The 21705-nt window shown below is 40.5% G+C and overlaps 1 protein-coding gene across 10 annotated transcripts in view; it reads right to left on the minus strand.

Moving 5' to 3' along the window:
• Window positions 1-706: 706 nt before the first annotated feature.
• METTL4 (methyltransferase 4, N6-adenosine) overlaps window positions 707-21705 on the minus strand; it is an 84208-nt gene continuing 63209 nt past the window's right edge. For all 10 annotated transcript variants that reach the window (XM_068107823.2, XM_078771212.1, XM_068107825.2 and 7 more), the window contains one exon: window positions 707-1465. In XM_068107823.2, the coding sequence (XP_067963924.2) occupies window positions 1290-1465 (176 nt within the window). In that variant the 3' untranslated portion in view covers window positions 707-1289. The remainder of the gene's footprint in view (window positions 1466-21705) is intronic.

Consider the following 21705-nt stretch of genomic DNA (forward strand, 5'->3'; position numbering starts at 1 on the left):
CAGCCGTGCTCCCAGAAAATGATGCAACCAGCAACTACAAGGGATTAGCACCACCCAATAAATTTTGCACCCAAGCCTCAGCTGGGACGATCATCGTCTTGATTTTCCAAGAAGCAAAATAAATCCTACTGAGGCCTCACAAAACTACCAAAACAGGAATATTATGCCAGCTTCGTGCAAAACTTGCAGCAGACAATCAGGACAAATACCAAGAGTTGTTGACCAAAAGTGTGTTCGTCTATGGAAAATGATTTGAGGGTGGCCCTTGCCAAAATAAAATCATGCATTTCCCAGATCCCCTCCCGAAAAGAAGAACAGAAAACGCATTAAGATGCAATTCTTCTTGATTTTTTGGTCAAATTTGAGGGGTTCCGCGAGTGTTCGGTGGGTTTCGTTAGGGTTCGGCGCCTTTAAAAAGGTTAAGAACCACTGGTCTACGCCAATGTGTCTGTTCACTGTAATTTGATACTTTGTCTTTGAGCAGATGGATATCCCTCATAAATCCAGGACCTCGTCCCAAGTGACTATGATGTTTCGACATTTGAAAACCCACATGCATGGCCACTGATGAGAAACTGACTGAAGCAACCAAGATATGGCTGATGGAGCAAAATAAAAATATTATACTGGCTTAGACAGCTTGAAGGACAAATGGAGCAAATGCATTGAAGTCAAAGGCAAATAATTGCAGATGGATTTTTAGGGGTTGCCAGTTTAAATAATTTAATTGCACAAAAAATGTAATTGAACTTTTGGGTGATTACTATCTCGCACAATGGCATTACATTACAAAAACATATTGAATGACTTTAGGAGGGGAAGAATTGTGAGGCGTCTGAAGAACTTGGGGGAGGGTTGTGTCAAAATACCAGACTCGGTGGCATAATGCTGAGTCTGGGAGGTCGGTGGTTCAAACCCCAGATGAGTCATACCAAAGACTTAAAACTGACCCACAAACCCCATACACGCATCATCTGCTTCCTTGCATGACGATCAGCATTTTAAAGGGCAGAGCATGGCCAAACAATGCTGGGAAGGGAATGTCTAACCACCTAATATAACCTTTACCAAGAAACTGCTTCGGTAGTACCAACGCTCTGTAAAGAGTACGTACAGTACATCAAACCAAATCAAAATGGCACAAAAGATTACACCATTTTGTGTCCGTAATATGCAGATGATAACTTTCACGTCATGTTGAAATATGCTTAACACCTGGTGAGCTGGGCTGATGACAGACATCATGGCACATAAGGCATCCATAATTTTGTTACTACCTGGTGACACGATCAACATTGTAACGAACAGTTTTCTGGTCCTTTGAAAAACTCGACGTCCTGCAGCTTGATGGCCTCGTTTCCCCAGCTCAGGCAGCCGGGAGTGAGGCTTCGAGCAAAGAGCTCGAGGGATCGTGGCCTGCTTGGGTTTTGAGTGGAGGTGGTTGAGGCATACTGAGCCAGCACATCTGATTTAGGGGGAGGAAGAGTAAGGAAGTGGAACGAAATAAAAGCAAGGATCAGATAAAAAGTTGCTCAAATAATTATTGTTGCATTGTCCCTTTTCTATCTTATATATTAAACTGATATATATATATATATATACCTCAACATTCTCGTCCTCCTCGACCTCAGTGCTGCCTTTGACACCATCAATCACACCATCCTCCTCACCCGACTTGAATCCACCTTTAACGTTACCGGCACTGCCCTCTCTTGGATTAAATCATACCTCTCTGACAGACGCCAGTTCATCTCCATCAATAACTGCAAATCCCCCACTGCTCCCCTCCCCCAAGGTGTCCCCCAAGGTTCAGTTCTTGGCCCCCTCCTCTTCATCCTTTACCTGTCCCCCCTCGGTCACTTAATCCGCCGTCATGGTCTCCAATTCCACTGCTTCGCCGATGACATCCAGCTTTTCATCTCCACCAAGTCCGTCTCCACCGACACCCACTCTATCCTGACAAACTGCATCACTGAAATAAAATCCTGGCTTCAAATCAACTTCCTCAAGCTTAACTATGATAAATCTGAAATAATCATCATTGGCCCAAAAACGCTCACAAAATTCACCCATAACTTTGCCCTCAACATCGACGGTATCCCAGTATCCACCTCCCCTCACATCCGGAATCTTGGCGTCATCTTTGACCAAACCCTCTCCTTCGACAAATACACTAAACAGATCACAAAGTCAGCCTTCTTTCACCTGAAAAACATTGCCCGTCTCCGCTCATCCCTCTCCTCCACGGCTGCAGAAACCCTCATCCACGCCTTCATCACCTCCCGTCTGGACTACTGCAATAGCCTCCTCTATTGTTCACCCTCAAAAATCACCAATAAACTCCAATACATTCAGAAATCCGCTGCCCGTCTACTCACCCATTCCCGGACCCGTGACCACATCACCCCCGTCCTTTACAAGCTTCACTGGCTCTCCATCCCCCAGAGAATCCAGTACAAAATCCTCCTCTTGACATACAAAGCCCTCCATAACCTGGCCCCATCCTACCTGGCTGACCTCCTCTCCAGACACACTCCCACCCGCAACCTCCGCTCTGCTGGTACCAACCTCCTGACCCCCTCCATCCGGACCAAATTCAGATCCTGGGGGGACAGGGCCTTCTCCATCGCTGCTCCCACCCTCTGGAACTCACTACCTCACACCATCAGAGACTCCTCCTCACTCACCACATTCAAAACATCACTAAAGACCCACCTGTTCAACACTGCATTTAATATTCAACCCACAGCATTTAACCCCTGACTATCTCTTCTCCTTCTCCCTCCTTTTGCTTTAAATATTTTCCTATTGATTCTTGTCTTTTTGCAATTGTTGTTTTCATGTATTGTTATGCATTATGTTTTCCACTCTGTCAAAGCGCCTTTGGGCTTCTTGAAAAGCGCTATACAAAATAAATGAATTATTATATATATATATATATATATATATATATATATATATATATATATATATATATATATATACTACTGTGTTCAAAAAGTATCCGACCTTTATTTTTCGTGCGTAAAAAAAAAGAAGCTTAGGAGGCGTTGATTGGTGCACGTATGTAGGCGATCCTAATGCGCACGCGTGAATTTTTCCCACCTGCAGAAGCTGTCATTCGACGGCAGACCGTCGATGAGTGAGGACATGTAAGTGAGCGCCGTCGGATTTTCGTTTTTGACAAAATGACGGAAAAACTTGAACAACGCTACTGCATCAAATTTTGTGTAAAGCTTGGCGATTCCCAAGTGGAAACAATCCGCAAGATTCAACACCGTTCATTCCATTATGAAGGAGGATTTGGGCTTCAGGAGAATCTCAGCGAAGTTCGTACCAAAGCTGCTAACGATTGAGCAGAAGCAACTCCGTTTGGAGATCGCACAGGACATGCTGGAGACTGTGAACAGTGATCCCAGCTTCCTCAACACAGTGATCACTGGCGATGAGTCCTGGGTTTATGGGTACGACCCAGAAACCAAGTTGCAGTTTTGATGCAAGTTTGATGAAACACAAAATTTGATGCAGTAGCGTTGTTCAAGTTTTTCCGTCATTTTGTCAAAAACGAAAATCCGACGGCGCTCACTTACATGTCCTCACTCATCGGCGGTCTGCCGTCGAATGACAGCTTCTGCAGGTGGGAAAAAATTCACGCGTGCGCATTAGGATCGCCTACATACGTACACCAATCAACGCCTCCCTAGCTTCTTTTTTTTTACGCACGAAAAATAAAGGTCGGAAACTTTTTGAACACACTACGTATATAGAGTTTTACGTATACACACTACGTATATAGAACACACTACGTATACAGACTTGGCATTTAATATGGAATTTTTTTTTTCTTGACTTTGGTTTACTTTCTGAACTCAGTATATCAATCTGGTGAGTTTCTTTTACCCTTCGGTGATGTCTTTGTTGAAAGAACCATGTCACAGATTGTCTTTCGCAGCAAGAAGTCAATAACAGGATTATATCACAGGTGGCGTGACAAAATGTAAGGACAAGTACATTTGACGATTGGCTTCACAATCGGGTATATAAGGGTTGTTGTGTTCTGTATTAGTGGAAAACAACTGCTGCACGTCTACAAAAGTTATTGCCACTTCCTCTGGAAATGGTCCGTCAACTTGACAATGCTGTTTGTCATGGAGTGGTGGCTTTACGAAATTCTGGCATGAAACAGCGTGCTATTGCTCGGCAGTATGGCATCACTCAAGGTCAGGTGTCAAAGATCCTGAAACAAAATGATCAGAGGGGTGTCCCTACTCCAATACCGACTCCAGGACGTCCACGCAGAACCACAAGGAGAGATGATCGCCAGCTGCACCGGTTGGTCTGCAATGGCCGTACCAAGTCAGCAAATCGGCTTAGTGTGCCTGTATCAGTGGCAGCAACTGACAACTGTGGTAGCAGCTGACAAATGTGCCTGTATCCAGAAGGCTAGTCAACCAACGACTGGTTCAAGCAGGCTATCGTGCCAGGCGTCCCCTGAGAAAGCCACGCCTGACCAGACAACACAGCCAGCGCCGATTGCAGTGGGCCAGAGAGCACCGTCAATGGCAGCCAGGACACTGGAATCACGTGACCTTCAGTGATGAGTCTAGATTTCTGGTCTATCGTCAAGATGGCCACGTCCGAGTGCGCAGACAAGTGCATGAAGCCCACAACGAAGATTGTATAGTGCCAAGAGTCCAAGCTGGAGGTGGTGGGGTGACCGTTTGGGCTGCTTTTCATGCAGGGGGCAAAACTGACCTGGTTGTTCTGAATGGAAACCTGAACCAGTTCAAGTACAGGGTCATTCTGGAAGAAACATTGCTTCCATTTGCTCGTGCAGCCTTTCGAGGAAACTTTGTCTTCCAAGATGACAATGCACGGCCTCATCGTGCTCGCATGATCCAACACTTTCTTGCTGACCGTGGTGTAGAGCATATGGAGTGGCCTGCCATGTCCCCGGATATGAATCGGATAGAGAACTTGTGGGCAGAATTAACGTGTCAAATCGACAACTTGGACCAGCAGCCTACCTCTGTGCGTGAATTGCAGCAGACTATTGTCACTGCATGACAAGCGATTCCTGTCCAAACCTTGGCAAATCTCGTGAACAGCATGCCTCAACGTGTACGTGCTCTCCTGAATACTCGTGGGGGTTACACGAAGTACTGAACTGTAATTTCACTGTCCGTAATCCCAGTCATTATTTAGCTTTTGTTTTTGTTGAAATTTTTTTTGGCTAATGTGCAAAATAAAGAGATACTTCTGGAAAACGTACAGAAGTTTAACACAGTACTGTCCGTGAATTGAGTTCGATATCAGTTTACATCACTTTCAAGGATCAATTTATTTCCTTCGAAATGTCAAATGTGGTTTTTGTTTCTTTTAAAGGTCACATTAACAAAATCTAGAATAATTTCAACATAATTCCAATGAACTTTTGGTTCTAAGTCATCTTGAAAAGTAAGTTCACCCCCACAAAAAAAAAATTCCATATTAAATGCCAAGTCTGTGTATATATATATATATATATATATAATTATATATATATACATATATATATATACAGTGAAACCTTGACTTACGAGTGCACCAACTTACGAGTTTTCCGAGATACGAGCCGTCGCTCAGGCGGTTTATTGCTTTGAGATGCGAGCCGAGATCTGAGTTACGAGCTTACGCCACCCGCCACCAAGTGGGTTCCGGTCACGTGGTTATCTTGCCGTGCAAGCATCTCTGCCGTATATCGCTGCTGCTTTGTTTTCGCATTTTGGTTATTTTGGAAAATTTCTTAGTTTTAACCATGGGTCCTAAGAAATTGAGTGCCAAGGGCAGTATTGAGAAGAAGAAGAGGATGATGTGCTTGGATATAAAACACGCAATCGTCGAAAAACATGAGCGAGGTGTGCGTGTTGTCGACTTGGTGAGGCGGATGTGAAGGCAGCTGAAGATTTTATTATAACTTTTGCCGAACTGATAGAAGCCGAACGATACATCCCCCAGCAAATCTTCAACTGTGACGAGACAGGGCTCTTCTGGAAAAAGATGCCGAGGAGGACGTATATAACGGCAGAGGAGAAGAGCATGCCAGGCCACAACTTGTTCAGAGTGCCGGCGATAGCTCGCCTTCTCTTTGTGGAAAACACGGTGAGATCCTTAACATCCAACAACTAATGGGACGCAAACGGGGCGCCCAGTTTAGCGGTACACACATTGATGAATCACCCTGCCTGTGATTCACCCATGACAGGTTATAGCTGGGTCGGGATTCAAACCCAGGCTGGACAGTTTAGAGTCAAGTGTGCGTACCTCCAGTCCAGGCCATCCTTCCAACTTGTATGCTGCATACAGGTGAAATATAAAGCGCGAGATATTTTTATATATACTGTATATTTAAAAAAAAATTGGTGTGGTTTTTTGGGGGCTGGAACGGATTAATAGCATTTCAATGCATTTTAATGGGGAAATTTAATTTGAGAAACGCAAATTGAGTTACGAGCTCGGTCACAGAACGAATTAAACTCGTAAGTCAAGGTTTCACTGTATATATATATATATATATATATATATAATATATATATATATATATATATATATATATATATATATATATATATATATATATATATATATATATATATATATCAGTTACAATGCGATTTCATACCATCAGTGGTGAACCGCCGTTTAGGTATCCCATCCAGCTATGCTGTACCTTAATGGGAGCGATACGTACCATCTGCCACATGGCACGCGATTCATCCAGGCGATTCATCATCATCATCATTCATCATCATCCAGGCGATTCCATATAATGAGTGGATACCAGAGATAATGTGGCAGATGGTACTTATCGCTCCCATTAAGGTGCAGCATAGCTGGATGGGATACCTTAATGGCGGTTCACCACTGATGATATGAAATCGCATAGTAAATGATATATAACCGAAAGGTTTTCAGAGTCATAAGTGTATGGAGGACTCACTGCGTTGCCCTGATGAGCCCCAAAAGGGCGAAACCAGGTCGGTAACTGTGAGTTTTACATACACTTGTGACAGTATCTGAACTAAGATCAAAATTCTGCTCTGCCGGATGGTTCTCTTGAGAGCTTGACAGGCAGAGCGTATGTAAATGGCAGTGACATCATTACGTGCGCTCATTGAAAGCTGGAGAACTGAAGATATTGTACACCGCACCTTTCCTATGCCATCTCCAGGCATTGCAAAACGTCATTGCCGGGCACCGAAGGGGGCTCTGCAGTGACGCACGCTGAAAGGGAGTACTCAGTTTTCACTCTCGTTGTTTGTTTGTTGTACACCGCTCCTTTCCTATGCCATCTCCAGGCATTGCAAATCGTCATTGCTGGGCACCGAAGGGGGCTCGGCAGTGACGCACGCTGAAAGAGAGTACTCAGTTTTCACTCTGGTTGTTTGTTTTCTTGCTTTCTTGTTTGTTTGTTTGTCCGGGCGATATCTCAGCCATCCTTTGAGCTAGGAAGCTTAAATTTCGGCGCAATAGTGAGCAAGTCCTTTGTCAAAAACAGTATTTTTTGTTTTTTGATTAATCAATTAATTGATGAGTTATTTAATTATTAGCGATTAATTAAGTACTTATTTAATTAATTAAATTTCATTTCTCTTCTGACCATTAACTCAGGCACCTTTTGAGTTAGGAAGCTGATATTTGGACATGCCAATGACCAGGTGATTTGGCTGCAAAGGCTATTTTTGATTTATTAATTAATCAATTAATTATTTAATTATTTAATTATTTGGTTAATGACCAAATTTTTTTTTTTTTTAAGTTACAGATTCTGATGCAATGGTGGTGGTTTATGTGTTCTCTGACCGAATTGATTAATAATTTAATTTTTTTATGATTTTTATTTATTTATTTTCATTATTAATCATTTATTTGTCTTCTTTCTCATTTGGCCAATATCTCAGGCACCTTTTGAGCTCAGAAGCTAATATTTGGACATGAGTGACCAAGTGATGTGGCTATCAAGGATGTTTTTGATTTATTGATTAATGAATTAATCAATTAATCGATTAATTATTTACTTATTCGATTAACTACTAAAAAAAAAAAACATTTCAGTTACAGATTCTGATGAAATGGTGGTGGTTTATGTGTTCTGTGACCGAATTGATTAATAATTTAATTTTTTAATGACTATTATTTATTTATTTTCATTATTAATCATTTATTTATTTTCTTTCTCATTTGGCCAATATCTCAGGCACCTTTTGAGCTGCGAAGCTAATATTTGGACATGACAGTGACCAAGTATGTGGCTATCAAGGATATGTTTGATTTATTGATTAATCATTTCATCGATTAATTATTTATTGATTAATCGATTAATTATTTATTGATTAATCAATTAATTATTAAATTTTTTATTAATGACTTATTTAATTAAATTTCTAAAAGATACATCTTCAGATGAAGCACTCGTGGTTTAGTTATGCTATTAGCCAATTGATTAAGAAAATATTTTGTGACAATCTTTTATTGATTTTAATGATACAATTAATCAATCAATTAGCGTACACCTCTCTCTCCCAATGCAGCCTCTATGAGCTGAACTGCGGTATTGCCGGGCACCAGAGGTGCCCCGGCAATGCCGCGCTGTAGGATATTTAATTATTTGGCATGGGGGCGGTGTACTTTGAATGTATGTGTACTTGTTGTACACCGCACCTTTCCTATGCCATCTCCAGGCATTGCAAATCGTCATTGCTGGGCACCAAAGGGGGCTCGGCAGTGACGCACACTGAAAGGGAGTACTCAGTTTTCACTCTGGTTGTTTTCTTGTTGTACACCGCTCCTTTCCTATGCCATCTCCAGGCATTGCAAATCGTCATTGCCGGGCACCGAAGGGGGCTCGGCAGTGACGCACGCTGAAAGAGAGTACTCAGTTTTCACTCTGGTTGGTTTCCTTGTTTTCTTGTTTCCTTGTTTTCTTGTTTGTTTGTCTGGGCGATATCTTAGCCATCCTTTGAGCTAGGAAGCTGAAATTTCGGCACAATAGTGAGCACGTCCTTTGTCAAAAACGATATATTTTTTTTTTGATTAATCAATAAATTGAGGAGTTCTTTAATTATTAGCGATTAATTAGGTACTTATTTAATTAATCAAATTTCCTTTCTCTTCTGACCATTAACTCAGGCACCTTTTGAGTTAGGAAGCTGATATTTGGACATGCCAATGACCAGGTGATTTGGCTGCAAAGGATATTTTTGATTTATTAATTAATCAATTAATCGATTAATTATTTAATTATTCGATTAATGACAAAAAACTTTTTTTTTTTAAAGTTACAGATTCTGATGAAATAGTGGTAGTTTGTGTTCTCTGACCAAATTGATTAATAATTTAATTTTTTTATGATTATTATTTATTTATTTTCATTATTATTCATTTATTTATTTTCTTTCTCATTTGGCCAATATCTCAGGCACCTTTTGAGCTGGGAAGCTAATATTTGGACATGAGTGACCAAGTGATGTGGCTATCAAGGATATTTTTGATTTATTGATTAATCATTTCATCTATTAATTATTTATTGATTAATCGATTAATTATTTATTGATTAATCAATTAATTATTTAATTTTTTATTAATGACTTATTTAATTAAATTTCTAAAAGATACATCTTCGGATGAAGCACTAGTGGTTTAGTTATGCTATTAACCAATTGATTAAGAAAATATTTTGTGATAATCCTTTATTGATTTTAATTATACAATTAATCAATCAATTAGTGTACACCTCTCCCTCCAAATGCAGCCTCAATGAGCTGCACTGCGGTATTGCCGGGCGCCGGAGGCGCCCCGGCAATGCCGCGCTGTAGGATATTTAATTATTTGGCATGGGGGCGGTGTACTTTGAATGTATCTGTACTTGTATTTGGATTGGTTGCTCCCGGCTGCATCCAGGCGATTCCATATAATGAGTGGATACCAGAGATAATGTGCCATGTGGCAGATGGTACTTATCGCTCCCATTAAGGTACAGCATAGCTGGATGGGATACCTTAATGGCGGTTCACCACTGATGGTATGAAATCGCATAGTGACTGGTATATAACCGAAAGGTGGTCAGAGTCATAAGTGTATGCAGGACTCACTGCGTTGCCCTGATGAGCCCCAAAAGGGCGAAACCAGGTCGGTAACTGTGAGTTTTACATACACCTGTGACAGTATCTGAACTCAGATCAAAATTCTGCTCTGTCGGAGGGTTCTCTTGAGCTTGACAGGCAGAGCGTATGTACATGGCAGTGACATCATTACGTGCGCTCATTGAAAGCTGGAAAACAAGATATATTTGGATATATATATATATATATATATATATATATATATATATATATATATACATATATATATATATATACATATATATATATATACATATATATATATATACATATATATATATATATATATATATACATATATATACATATATATATATATACATATATATACATATATATATATATACATATATATACATATATATACATATATATACATATATATATATATACATATATATACATATATATATATATACATATATATATATATACATATATATATATACATATATATATATATATATATATATATATATATATATATACATATATATATATATACATATATATATATATATATATACATATATATATATATATACATATATATATATATATATATACATATATATATATATATACATATATATATATATATATATACATATATATATATATATACATATACATATATATATATATATACATATATATATATACATATATATATATATACATATATATATATATATATATACATATATATATATATATATACATATATATATATACATATATATATATATATATACATATATATATATATATATACATATATATATATATATACATATATATATATACATATATATATATATATACATATATATATATACATATATATATATATATACATATATATATATACATATATATATACATATACATATATATATATACATATATATATACATATATATATATATATATATATACATATATATATATATATACATATATATATACATATATATATATATATACATATATATATATATATATATATACATATATACATATATATATATATATACATATATATATATATATATATATATACATATATATATATATATATACATATACATATATATATATATATATATATATACATATATATATATATATATATATACATATATATATATATATACATATATATATATATATATATATACGTATATATATATATATATATATACATATATATATATATATATACATATATATATATATATATACATATATATATATATATATATACATATATATATATATATATATATATATATATATATATACATATATATATATATATATATATATATATATATATATATATACATACATATATATACATATATATACATATATACATAATAATACCGTAAGGACTCGACTTTGTTATCCCTTTTACACCGCACCCAGTGACCCGATGCCCACGGCACTAATGCATTTACGATCTATGAACCGCGCTCTTTGTTTATCACGTACAGTAGGGTGGTGCTCAAAATAATGTTTTTAAAATATTTACTGGGACATGGCTTTATGTTGTTCCTTTTGTTCCAAATGAAAAGACACCAAATATGAAAGCAATCTGATTTTATTTAGGGGTGCCACATCAGCCTTCAAATTAAAGGTGTCTACAAAACTTTTCTATATATGGATCGAAAGCAAAACCAGAAGTTTGTTTTATGAAAATCCACCCTCCACTCACTTTCTTTGTATTCCAGCAAACACAAGTTACAATAGCTGCACATATAGCACTATATTGCTATGAAAACTCAAATTCAATGATAACAATCCAAATGTTCAGTTCATAAAATGAAGAGACACCATATCACATAATATTAAAAAACCCAAATATAATGAGAAATGTAACTCCTATTTCTGGGCCTGTTTCACCACTGTTGCCTTCTTGGCATCGGGGTACATCTTCCTGTGAGCAGCAACAACTTGGAGCAGAGCTTGCCTTTTGCTCTTCATCCTTTGTAAGGAGCTTATTGTAGTCTTGTATCAATGCGACACCCCTTTCTGCCCTGTCGTTCACCACGACTAAGCCACTGTCGGCTTTCTTTGCTTCCTGAAAGCTGGTTTCTTGCTCCCATGAACCAGGATCCTTATCCATCCAATCAGTTGGGGTCCCTAGGATGCTGAAGAAATGCTTGGTGTGTTTTGTTATGAGGCCAGCGATTGACAGGGCGGTTCCTCGTTTGATAGCTGGGTCTCTTTGGAGAGGGGTTTTCACCGTCATTTTTCAATGCTTCAATCATATTGATCTTGCTTTCTTTGTCAATTCTGGTGTCAAAGAATGCAAATGCCACTAGTACTGGGCTCATGTACCACGTGTGGCGGCCAAGTGCCTTCAAGGCTGCCTGAGCCATCTTCTGATTGATTTGTTCAAACTTTTCCAACTTCTTGAAGAGGTTAATGTCATTCAGGGGAGCCTCAATAGCTTGTGGAGCCCGAAACCAAGCCTGTACATACACAAGGCAGACAAAAATGTTGAAGGCTCGGAGTTCTCTCGCCTCTCGAAGTGTCAAGTGGAACTCTGACCGAAACATGAACACCTGTAGTGAATATAGTGCTTTTGCCATCCATCTGGCTCTGTGCATTGCTCCTGGAGCCATGATCCGATTCCACGAGGTGGGATTCCTCCCATGTAGATGACAGTCAGTTCTAGGAGTTCACGATAATCATCTCATGGCTGCTGATCTTTCAAACACACAAGAACGTTTTTGCTTCCAACACAGTGTCTACAGATCCCATTGAAGCCTTCCTCTCTGAGAATTGATCGTGAAGAAACTTCCTGTCCTCGGGGTTGGTGATTATGGCCTCCGAATCTGCATGCCTAAGATCAAACGTCTTCTCCAAGGAGGCCTTGAAGGATGCTTCCTTTTTCTCTTGGGTCGCACCACCCCGCTTTGCACCTTTTTGGAGGCTCCTCCATTCTTCATATAGCCTCTCCAAACGATGGATGCAGTGCTGCTTCGTCGTTGTAGGTAGGTGAGCTTTTTCCCAGAACTTCACAACCTCTTCAATGGTGAGGGTTGCACTCTCCCGGGCAGTGCGATTCTCCTTCTTCAGGTGATGGAAAAACAGGACAAGAGATTGATGCAAAGTCGGGAGCTTGGCACCTTTGATGGCATCTCCAGAAGTGGACCCAATGAGATACACATTATCCTGAGCCTGAGTTGTCAATGAAACACTGGTACTAGCACATGCCATATCTGCAAAATAAGCAAGAATGTGGGTAAAATCCTGTTAATTCTTACTCCACAGGGTCACTCTCTACAAAAGAGCCACAGTCAATAAGTTAGGCCTACATATTACACACTAAAAAAGCGTACCCCTGACCCCGGGAACCTGTACAAAACATGCATGAAAATTGCCGAGATAGTGATCATAGGAAGTCTCAAAACTGTATGTATAATATATTGTATATATATAATGTATAATGTGTATTTATGTATATTTATTATTTAATGTATATTTACTATATATTTATTTTTAATATTATATTTAATGTATATATATAATTATGTATTTATTTTGTGTATATACAGCCCAAAAAATGGGAATTCCTATTTTTGCATGGGGGAAAATTCATCACTGATGTGGCACCCCTAAATATTATTGGATTCCATTCAAATTTGGTGTGGTTTCCTTTGACACCAAAAGGAACAAACATAGACCATGTCCCGGAGAAAATCTGCATTTTGCTTTTTTGAAGCCCACCCTAACGTACAGCCACACTCGAAAAATCTGAATTAGTCGACTTTGGGGCCAAAAAGCATCCGATTAACGGCCGATACGACGCCATCTTACGACGCCATCGTATTGGCGTCTGCTGGGCGAAGGCGATGCGAGCCGTCCGCTGATTGGACAGTCGAGTGGTGTGAACATGGCTGGTGTGAACCAAATGGTCTTTTTATTCCCTTGAACATTTTAAATTAGGATATATAAGGAAACGTCTTTATCGTCATTTTAATAAAGTTAAATGGAGTGACGTTGCGATACTCGGGGTGCGTTGCATAAATCCTCGTAACTCAGAGAGGTGTAGCAGGTGGCGAGACGTAACACTCCCAGAATGGCGCTATGCCGATTCCTATTACGAATCCATTCATTTTTCAAAAGTATATCGTAGCGTTGTCATTTAAGTAGATTGCAATAAATACGTTGTTCATATACGCACTCTTCATTCTCATCTTTCTTCCTAACTCTTACTCGGACAAGGAAAGCCCCTATGCCATCCATAATGGTACACTCTATCCATACACCACATCCTCCCTTCCGTGGATGTTCCACGGGCATGGCCATGAACAGGCTTACAGTGCTGCAGTGTGCGTGCCGGAGTGCCAGGTAATGGCTGTGCCAAGGGATGGAGTGTCGGAGATTATAAAAAGGATCTTTCATTTTAGGGCGTGTATTTTAGGGTAAACTGTGACGGAGGATCAAAGTGGTGAGAAGGAAACAGAGTAGGGTAAGGGTGGGGGTTCGGAGGGGATCGATCATTAGAGAGCCACAAAAAGGAGTTCTATAAAAGGTTTACCATTTGGCGCACTTTCTTTCCCTCCACCACCAAAAGTGGATGGAGGTTGTGTTTTCACCCCTGCCTGTCTGTTTGTCTATGAACAGGATATCTCAAAAAGTTGTGGATGGATTCGGACGAAACTTGGTGACCAGGTTAGGTATATGACGAGGATGAATTGATTCAATTTTGGTGAAGATTCGAATCTGGATCCGGATACGGGAATTTTTAATTTATTAAGCGATTCATGACCATTGAGAGATGGGGCCCTAAAACGATACATAGCATATTTCAAAAAGTTGTGTACGAGTTGGTTAAATGAGTTGTTTAGATGACAAGAACAAGCTGATTCGATTTTGGTTCATGTCGGATCCAGATCCAGCCTATCACTGGATACGAATCATAAAATGTCCACCTGGCAGAGGTATGCGCTCTACTGAGTGCCACCACTGAGTGGACAATCCAGAGCATGCATTTGTGCCGGTGTCGGCGATCGTTGTGCATATACGCACTCTTCATTCTCATCTTTCTTCCTAACTCTTACTCGGACAAGCAAATCCCCTATGCCATCCATAATGGTACACTCTATCCATACACCACATCCTCCCTTCCGTGGATGTTCCACGGGTTTCACGTCTTTATCGTCATTTTAATAAAGTTAAATCGAGTGACGTTGTGATACTCGGGGTGCGTAGCATAAATCCTCGTAACTCAGAGAGGTGTAGCAGGTGGCGAGACGTAAGGAAGCTTAAAGATAACGAGCTGAAAACAGACGAACGATATGTCAATCTCTTTCTACACCGAACGGAAATAAAAGTATGAGAGCGGGAAGGCATGGCCTGAGCACTTCGAGCAGAGAGGACTGATTGGACTTGACTTAAAGAGAAAAAATTGGAGCTTAACGGAAGAAGAAGATCCCATGAGCGCTCCCCTATGCCATCCATAATGGTACACTCTATCCATACACCACATCCTCCCTTCCGTGGATGTTCCACGGGTTTCGGCTAGTATATATTGTTGCGGAACCCAACGTCGGCCTCTGTTCCCCTTATCGAGGGGGGATTAATCCCCTTGTCTATAACTGACCGACGTGGTCCCTGACGCTGCACAGCTACCCCCGAAGAGGCAGGTGCACAACCTCGTTCGTACCGCGGACAGATGTTAATTGCCGAGCGGTTTTAGCAACCGCGGCACGAACTACTAACAAGCACTGACCCGATCCTTAACGTTGGCCAAATCGTGCCACAGGTTTTCAATGAGGGAAAAGACAAGGACGAAACGGATGTAAAGGAAAGAAGAACAAAGGTAGGAAATACAAATATGATTTATTACTAATATGTACACAATTAAAGAAACCAAGGAGAAGGAAGGATAATAAAATAAATGTAGAAAGAGGGACGGACCAGAAGGACACAGTGCAACACTAGCTTAACTATGGCAGTCTTACTTAACCCCAGGGACAAGACAAAAGACAGACTACGAGCACACTTACACGGGGGATGATGACAGGAATGGCAGGAGGTGGATGGCTGGAGGGAGAGGAAGGTTCCTCTGGAACCGGAGCATGGTCGGGCCGGGAATGAGCAGCCGCCGCCCTTTCTCGATCGGCGCGTTCAGCAGCCGCCGTTCCTTCGCGGCCACGCTTGAAACTGCCGTCAAAGCCCCGAAGCTGTGGTGGTTCAAGCTGCGATCGTTCAAAGCTGCGATGGTTCCAAAGCTCCTGCGTGCTGGTGCTTTGCGTGCTCTCCAAGGACTCCTCTCAAAATCGTCGCTCGCTCGTGGGGGCGTGGCGTCACGGGTTCGCTCTCTGACGCATCTCCTCTGTAATCCTTCCCCACACACTTTTATAAGGCCCATCGCGATCAAGCCGCGCCACGCCCGTGATGGTGTCTCACCAACCCTGATTGGCTGGTGGGGGCTCGCTGGGCTCCACCTTCTCATGACGAGTGGAGGGCAACGCCCTTCTTCCCCAAGACGGAGCACATGGCCAATGGCGGCAAATGCTGAAAACCGCCCAATGCAGTTGGCAACGGAGGCTTTGGGAATGGGGGCTTTGGGAATGGAAGGGAACTACCTTATGTCATCTGGTGCAATGCAGTGTCAACTCGTGGGAACAGAGCCTTCAACAACATAGAATAAGGAGATAACTACTGAACAGGGAGATCTATGATTTGCTACGTGATGCGATGGAGTAACTACTAGGACGACCCTTTGACCTTTACACTACGGAGGGTGATATTTACAACAATTCATGACACTTACAACAATACAACAACACAACAATTCTCAAATCCACAACAATATATATATACTAGCGGGGTCACCCGTGGGAATCCCACGGGCATGGATGTGTGTGACATTTCGACATATTGAGTTATATGCTGCACATTCATTTTTACAAAATGGTTACTGGCAAGTCATCAGATCCAGAAATGGTGTGAATTTAGTTATTTCACATAATATGTGACCCCTCACTCCTCTCCACCTGACACTCTCCTGTCTCCACCTGACACTCTCCTGTCTCCACCTGACACTCTCCTCTCTCCACCTAGCACTCCTCTCCTCTCCAAACCCTCACATCCCTCTCCTTTCCAATCCCTCACCTCTCCAATCCCTCACACTCCTCTCCTCTGCAATCCTTCACACGCCTCTCCAATCGCGCCTCACACTCCTCTCCAATCGCGCCTCACACTCCTCTCCAATCGCGCCTCACACTCCTCTCCAATCGTGCCTCACACTCCTCTCCAATCGTGCCTCACACTCCCCTCCAATCACTCCTCTCCAATCGTGCCTCACACTCCTCTCCAATCACGCCTCACACTCCTCTCCAATCGTGCCTCACACTCCTCTCCAATCGCGCCTCACACTCCTCTCCAATCGCGCCTCACTCGCCTCTCCAATCGGCTTTCCCCGTCTCGTTTCTCTCCTTTTTCTCCCGTCTCGTTCTTTTTCTTGCTCCAAATCGGCCCGTCGGAATCGGAAATCGGCCCGTCTCGCCCGTCGGCCCGTCGGAATCGGAAATCGGCCCGTCTTGCTTTTGTGCTTGTGCGTAAATAAATTGTGTTCATGACACCATTTCTGGTGTTGGGCTAGCGGCTAGGGTGCCGGCTTAGGATCCTGGGTTCGAATCTCGGTCGATCGCCGAATTAATGCCAGGGGGGTTGACTCAGCCTGTCATCCTTCCGAGGTCGGCTAATTGAGTACCAGTTCACTGGTAATTCCCTGTTTGTCGTTGAAGGCGGCAAAAAGGGTTGGCGTCAGGAAGGGCATCCGGCCGTAAAACATTGCTTCAAAAAGGGGACAAAAAAACAACAACTACCACGGTCCCCAAAAAGGCCAACCCCCGCTTTGCGGGGAAAAATGGCCTCTAAACGGTGGTTTTTACACCATTTCTGGATCTGATGACTTGCCAGTAACCATTTTGTAAAAATGAATGTGCAGCATCTAACTCAATATGTGGAAATGTCACACACATCCATGCCCGTGGGATTCCCACGGGTGACCCCGCAAGTTTGCATTGACGTTCGTCGATGGACTCGTTCGCCCGTCTCATTCGTTTTCTTGCTGCATCCTGTTCAAGTCTGCGTTCTTCATCGATCGTCTCATTCATTTTGGAAATAGAAGTTTCCACGCAGCGCATGAATTGTCACGATCCTCAAGAGGAATTTGCCTCGTAATCATCAAATGATAAATGGCAAGTAAATTATATTGTGGAAAATTAAAGATTTCAAATAAACCTATTTAAAGTGTATTCGCACATAACTAATTATAAAAAACGAAGAAATATCTCTCGGTAATTTCCTGAAACATATTTTACTTCCGGCTAATAATGTTGAATTAAATAAAAACGAAGAAATATATGTCGGCATCATTGTTGACGTTTTTGTGACGACTGTCATCAAACGAAAAAGTAATATATCTTAACGGAAAAGCAAAAGCGAATTTTTAATATATATCGACACGTTGCCGTCGGTGTCATGTTGGGCGGTGTATGATACACCATGACGCGATTTTTAAAAATATATCTCTGCATTTTCCCGCGTGTGTGGAATGTTCTCAATTATTGCTGACACCGAGTCCAAAACCATCGATAAAAATGAAATCATATGGTGAGTTAGATTGGAGATAAAGGCGTGAGAGAGACTCAATGGCCTTGAAGTTGAAGTTACAGGCGTTTGAGAATTCATTTCGTTCTATAAATGGCAACTTTCATTGGATTTCCTTCCCGTTTTTTTTCAACCGAGTCTAAAACTATGTTAGCGACTGTGAAAAATGAAATGATATATCGAATTTAAAATAGATATCGACACATTGCCGTCGGTGTCATGTTGGGCGGTGTATGATACACCATGACGCGATTTTAAAAAATATATCTCTGCATTTTCCCGCGTGTGTGGAATGTTTGTGGAAAATTAAAGATTTCAAATAAACCTATTTAAAGTGTATGCGCACATAACTAATAAAAAAAACGAAGAAATATCTCTCGGTAATTTCCTGAAACATATTTTACTTCCGGCTAATATGTTGAATGAAATAAAAACGAAGAAATATATGTCGGCATCATTGTTGACGTTTTTGTGACGACTATCATCAAACGAAATAGTAATATATCATAACGGAAAAGCAAAAGCGAATTTTTAATATATATCGACACATTGCCGGCGGTGTCATGTTGGGCGGTGTATGATACACCATGACGCGATTTTAAAAAATATATCTCTGCATTTTCCCGCGTGTGTGGATTGTTCTCAATTATTGCTGACACCGAGTCTAAAAGTAAAACCATCGATAAAAATGAAATCATATGGTGAGTTAGATTGGAGATAAAGGCGTGAGAGAGACTCAATGGCCTTGAAGTTACAGGCCTTTGAGAATTCATTTCGTTCTATAAACGGCAACTTTCATCGGATTTTCTTCCCGTTTTTTTTCAACCGAGTCTAAAACTATGTTAGCGACTGTGAAAAATGAAATGATTTATCGAATTTGATTTGAAATAAAACTGGGGGAGAGCAAGACACCACGGGCCTACAAAACAGGACTCAAAGCTATGCGAGTTAATAAAATGGTGGATATTTGTTTATAGCCACTCCCAGAATGGGTGGAGCTATGGGTGGAGCTACTCTGCAAACCGAGTAAGCCACACCCCGGACAGACACCCAACAGATAGACAGACAGACAGACAGAATCATCTACGGCTATTATAATATAGATAACTGTGAGAAATAGTAGAAACTCCACAGTACGAGCAGGGCGTCTCATTTGCATTGAATAAATAATCGGGAGATTAAATCAGACGCGGCCGTAGCTTCAGGACTTCGATCTTTAATTTTTGACAAGCTTTCGACCAACAAAGGTCTTCTTCTGAGTCTACAAAAACAGCAGACATGCATATCAGTCAAGTATGTATAGTGATATGTGTGTAAGATGTGTGATATGTGTAGAAAATGCATACAAAAGGAAGAGCCACGCCAAAGCTCACTCACCGGCCCCAAGTTCAACGGAAGTGAAGCGCACCTTACAGTTACCGTTTGCGTTACAGTTCCGGTGCACATGTATATACAAATATAGAGATACATACATACATAAACACACAAGCATATATTCATATACCATTTATATTCATATAATATATTTATATATTTATATAAATGACATATAAAGGTAGAATGAATGAATGGGTGAATGTATGAATGAATGAATGAATGGGTTACGGTTAACAATTTGATTGGGTTGATGTAGGAGCATGCTTTAATCATCCAAATTTATGCCATGAGGGATTTTTGTCCGAAGTTTATGTATCCAAAAGGACTCACGTTTCAGAATCGTGGTGTGTGATCGATTTGTGATCGATTCAATGGCAGAGATTTGAATGTCATTTATAGAGTGATCTGGTTGATTAAAGTGTATCGTGTAAGGTAGAGATTTGCCCTGACTGGTGTGGAAGTTATTGATTTCTGACCGGGTGTTATTAAATCGTGTGTAGAGTGTATTCTCAGTTTTTCCAACATATTGTTTGTTGCACTTTTGGCAAGTGATTAGGTATATGATCCATGTAGATTTGCAGTTCATATAGGAGGTGATGGGGAATTTTTGTCCAGTGCTAGAACTACAAAATTTGTTTCCTTCTAGTAAATGCTTGTGAATAATGCATTTGTTTGCTGTGCATTTATAGAAGCCAGGGATCCTAGTTTGTTTGTTGTGGGGCTGTGGGTGCTTTGCTTTTACCAAGAGGTCCCTGAGTGTCTGACCACGTCGAAATGATGTTAGTGGAGGTTGAGGAAATGTGGTGCCGAGTGTTTCTGATTGATGGAGGAGAGGAAGGGCCTTATTCAGAATACTTGGCAATTGGGATGAGGTAGCAGAGTAGGTGGTTACCAGTGGGACATGGTTAGTTGCAGGTTTGGGTTTGTAAGTCAGAAGGTCTGCTCTCGGTATGCGTTTTGCTCGGTTTATTGCTTCTTTATTTAAATTTGATTTAAATAATTAAATTTGATTCATCCGACCATCAAGTTTACATTCGACAGCTCACAGTCCAAAGTTCACTTTCTAGACACATCACTCACGCTTCAAAATAACAGACTCGAAGCAGAACTATACACCAAACCAACAGACACTCACTCTTACCTTCTCCCTTCTTCATCTCATCCTAAACATACAATTGCAAGCATACCATACAGTCAAGCACTCAGAGTAAGACGCATTTGCTCAACAAAAATGGCAGAAGAAACTTCTCTCTGCCAATTAGAAACACACTTCATTGCAAGAAACTATGACCCTCACTCTGTGAAAGAAGCAATAAACTGAGCAAAACACATACCGAGAGCAGACCTTCTGACTTACAAACCCAAACCTGCAACTAACCGTGTCCCACTGGTAACCACCTACTCTGCTACCTCATCCCAATTGCCAAGTATTCTGAATAAGGCCCTTCCTCTCCTCCATCAATCAGAAACACTCGGCACCACATTTCCTCAACCTCCACTAACATCATTTCGACGTGGTCGGACACTC

Source organism: Myxine glutinosa, chromosome 2 (assembly GCF_964187855.1).
Source record: "Myxine glutinosa chromosome 2, kmMyxGlut1.1, whole genome shotgun sequence".
Taxonomy (NCBI): domain Eukaryota; kingdom Metazoa; phylum Chordata; class Myxini; order Myxiniformes; family Myxinidae; genus Myxine; species Myxine glutinosa.